Here is a 2,493-nt window from a genome sequence, read left to right on the forward strand (position 1 = left end):
GACCAGCCTGAGCAAGAGCGAGACCCCGTCTCTACTAAAAATAGAAAGAAATTAGCTGGACAACTAAAAATATATAGAAAAGATTAGCCAGGCTTGGTGGCGCAGGCCTGCAGTCCCAGCTACCTGGGAGGCTGAGGCAGTAGGATACTGCCTTCCCGGTACCCTTATCTCTGTGCTACCTTCTTTTTTGCAGAGCGCCAGTGGAACATGTGGATCCCAGGATTTGGCTCTGAAGAAATCCGACCCTACAAAAAAGCTTGCACCACAGAAGCTCACAAACAGGTGAGGAGCCACCAGAGCCCTAGGGACAGCTAGGGCTGATCCCTTGAGCTACATCTTGGAAGGGGTGCACACAGCTACTTGCTAGGGGCCTCACTTCTTCCACACAGCAAGCTTCACTCTCGGGACCAAAGGTCAGAGAGGGCAGGGGGCAGCAGCAGTCACGAGCGATCGGTCAGATATTTCCTTGGTGCTGGGCTGTTCCCACATGGGGTCTCAGTTTTTTCTCTCAACTCTGATGGGCATCACTTAAAGCTGTTGATTCTAGGTTCTTCTAATATGGATGGAGTTCACCTTCTCTGCACCTTCTTAATGAAATCTTCCTTCGTTGTTGCTGATTCGAACATCATATATGGCCCTATGAAGAGAGAGCAGGTTAAAGACTGCAGAAATACGCTATACTTGTGCTGAGAGGAAGTATCCAGGCTGCTGTGCCAGGCATATGGCCTGTGTCCCAGCTTAACCTTGGTTCTTTGCCTTTTTTTTTTTTTTTTTAAGAAACAGGGTCTTCCTCTGTCACCACCCAGGCTGAAGCCAGTGGTGTTTAAAAGCCGATCATAGCTCACTGCAGCCTCGAATTCGTAGGCTCAAGTGATACTGCCTCAGCCTCTGGAGTAGCTAGGAGTAGAGGCACATGCCACCACGCCCAGCTCACATTTTGTAGAGACATGTTCTCACTGTGTTGCCCAGGCTGGTCTTGAACTCCTGGGCTCAGGAGATCCTCCCACCTCAGCCTCTCAAACAGCTGAGATTACAGGCAGGAGCCACCACGCCCAGCTCTGCCCTCTTGACAAGGAAGCTAGAGGTCAGTGTGAGAATACCACTTCCACTGTGGAGCAAGTTGTCCCAGTCATTGGTCAGTACAACAGCAGTGTTGCCCTCCCTTTGCCAAGGCTGTTATCCTTTATATCTTAATTTAACTGGCTACTCTGATTGGAAAAGCGAGCTTTTTCTAAGCTTGACAGGCACAACTGGGCAGTCCTGGGTGAGTGTCCCTTGCTTTGCCATCGCCTGGTATCTCTGGAGTGGATGTCTACAGAGCTCACGGAGGAAGCTGCCAATGACCTGAATCAAAGGACTGCACTCTTCTTCAGAAAGGAGTCTCTTTAGACAATGGACTGTCACTTTGGCTCTGCTCCCAAATTATCCACTTTTCAGCCCTAGTCAACAAATATCATAATATTGGGACAATCTCTTGATCAAAAAGAGTGAGCAAAGCAAGCTATTCATTTGCCCAGTGGCTGGTAATAGTAAGAGTTGACACCCTGATCTGAGTGTTTCTAGGATAGGTTTTGGTAGAAGTTATTAGTCTTCAGTTTCCCTTCATTGCATGTCATCAGGTGTGAACCGTCAGCTCCCTTTGTGTATGGTGACAAGCTCGAGGAAATTGAGGTCCTTTTCCTACTTTCTCCATCATCAGAGAAAGAAGAAACTGGGGTGAGGAAGTCTAGAAAACACATGCTTTGCTGGCTTATTCTCATTTTTGCCATCCTGCCAGCCTGGAGCAGTTTGGGTCTTTTGGTCAAAGGAATGGATCTACTGACCCATCTAAACATCTGTTGGGGCCCTGCAGACTGCTCTCTGGTTTGAAGGCACCTGCTGAGCCGGCCTGTGACTACAGGTCCCTGAGGGCTCCAGCCTGTAGTGTACACCATGCTGCCTGCTAGCTGCACATGAATGTTCCAGAAAGCTCCTGACTCTAACTGCTCCTGTGTAACTGCTTATTTCTCTCTCCTTTCAGAGAATGGCATTGATCCGAAAAACAACCAAGAAATAACACACGGAAAGGTCAGGGAATGGACAACAATGTATTTGGAGATACTTGAGCTGAGACCTCAGCCATCTCATCCTTGGAATTTTTTTTTTAATGCTTTACAGAGAAGCATATATTTTTTATTAACAGTGCAGCAATATCTATAATGACTGAGAGGATCTGCCAAAAGAATAAAGCCTCCTACCCCAACTTCCCGTTCCGTTTCCGTGCCGTCTCAAAGAGGAGCAGTGTATCTTCCAGAGAAGATTTTATTTGTGGTTTATTATATAAGTGATTGAATATGGAACAAAGCATTATGATCTTGTTGGGTGAGACAGTATTAGCAGGATTTGTAGAGGCTTTTGTTTCCTTCTCCTTCCCTTTTTCCCTGTACTTTGTAATGTCAGTGTTTATATGAATATGACTTTCATTTGCTTTTCCAGAATAAAGAAGTTATTAAT

At 46.5% G+C, this 2,493-nt stretch overlaps 1 protein-coding gene across 2 annotated transcripts in view; it reads left to right on the forward strand.

Annotated features, from left to right (window-relative positions):
• Positions 1-2,493, forward strand: part of TAF12 (TAF12 RNA polymerase II, TATA box binding protein (TBP)-associated factor, 20kDa) — a 24,969-nt gene extending 22,476 nt beyond the window's left edge. For both annotated transcript variants that reach the window (XM_012645979.1, XM_012645980.1), the window contains exons 5-6: positions 194-282; positions 2,021-2,493. In XM_012645979.1, coding sequence (XP_012501433.1) covers positions 194-282; positions 2,021-2,056 — 125 coding nt within the window. In that variant the 3' untranslated portion in view covers positions 2,057-2,493. The remainder of the gene's footprint in view (positions 1-193; positions 283-2,020) is intronic.

The sequence above is a fragment of the Propithecus coquereli genome, unplaced genomic scaffold (genome assembly GCF_000956105.1).
Source record: "Propithecus coquereli isolate 6110/MARCELLA unplaced genomic scaffold, Pcoq_1.0 Scaffold239, whole genome shotgun sequence".
Taxonomy (NCBI): Eukaryota; Metazoa; Chordata; class Mammalia; order Primates; family Indriidae; genus Propithecus; species Propithecus coquereli.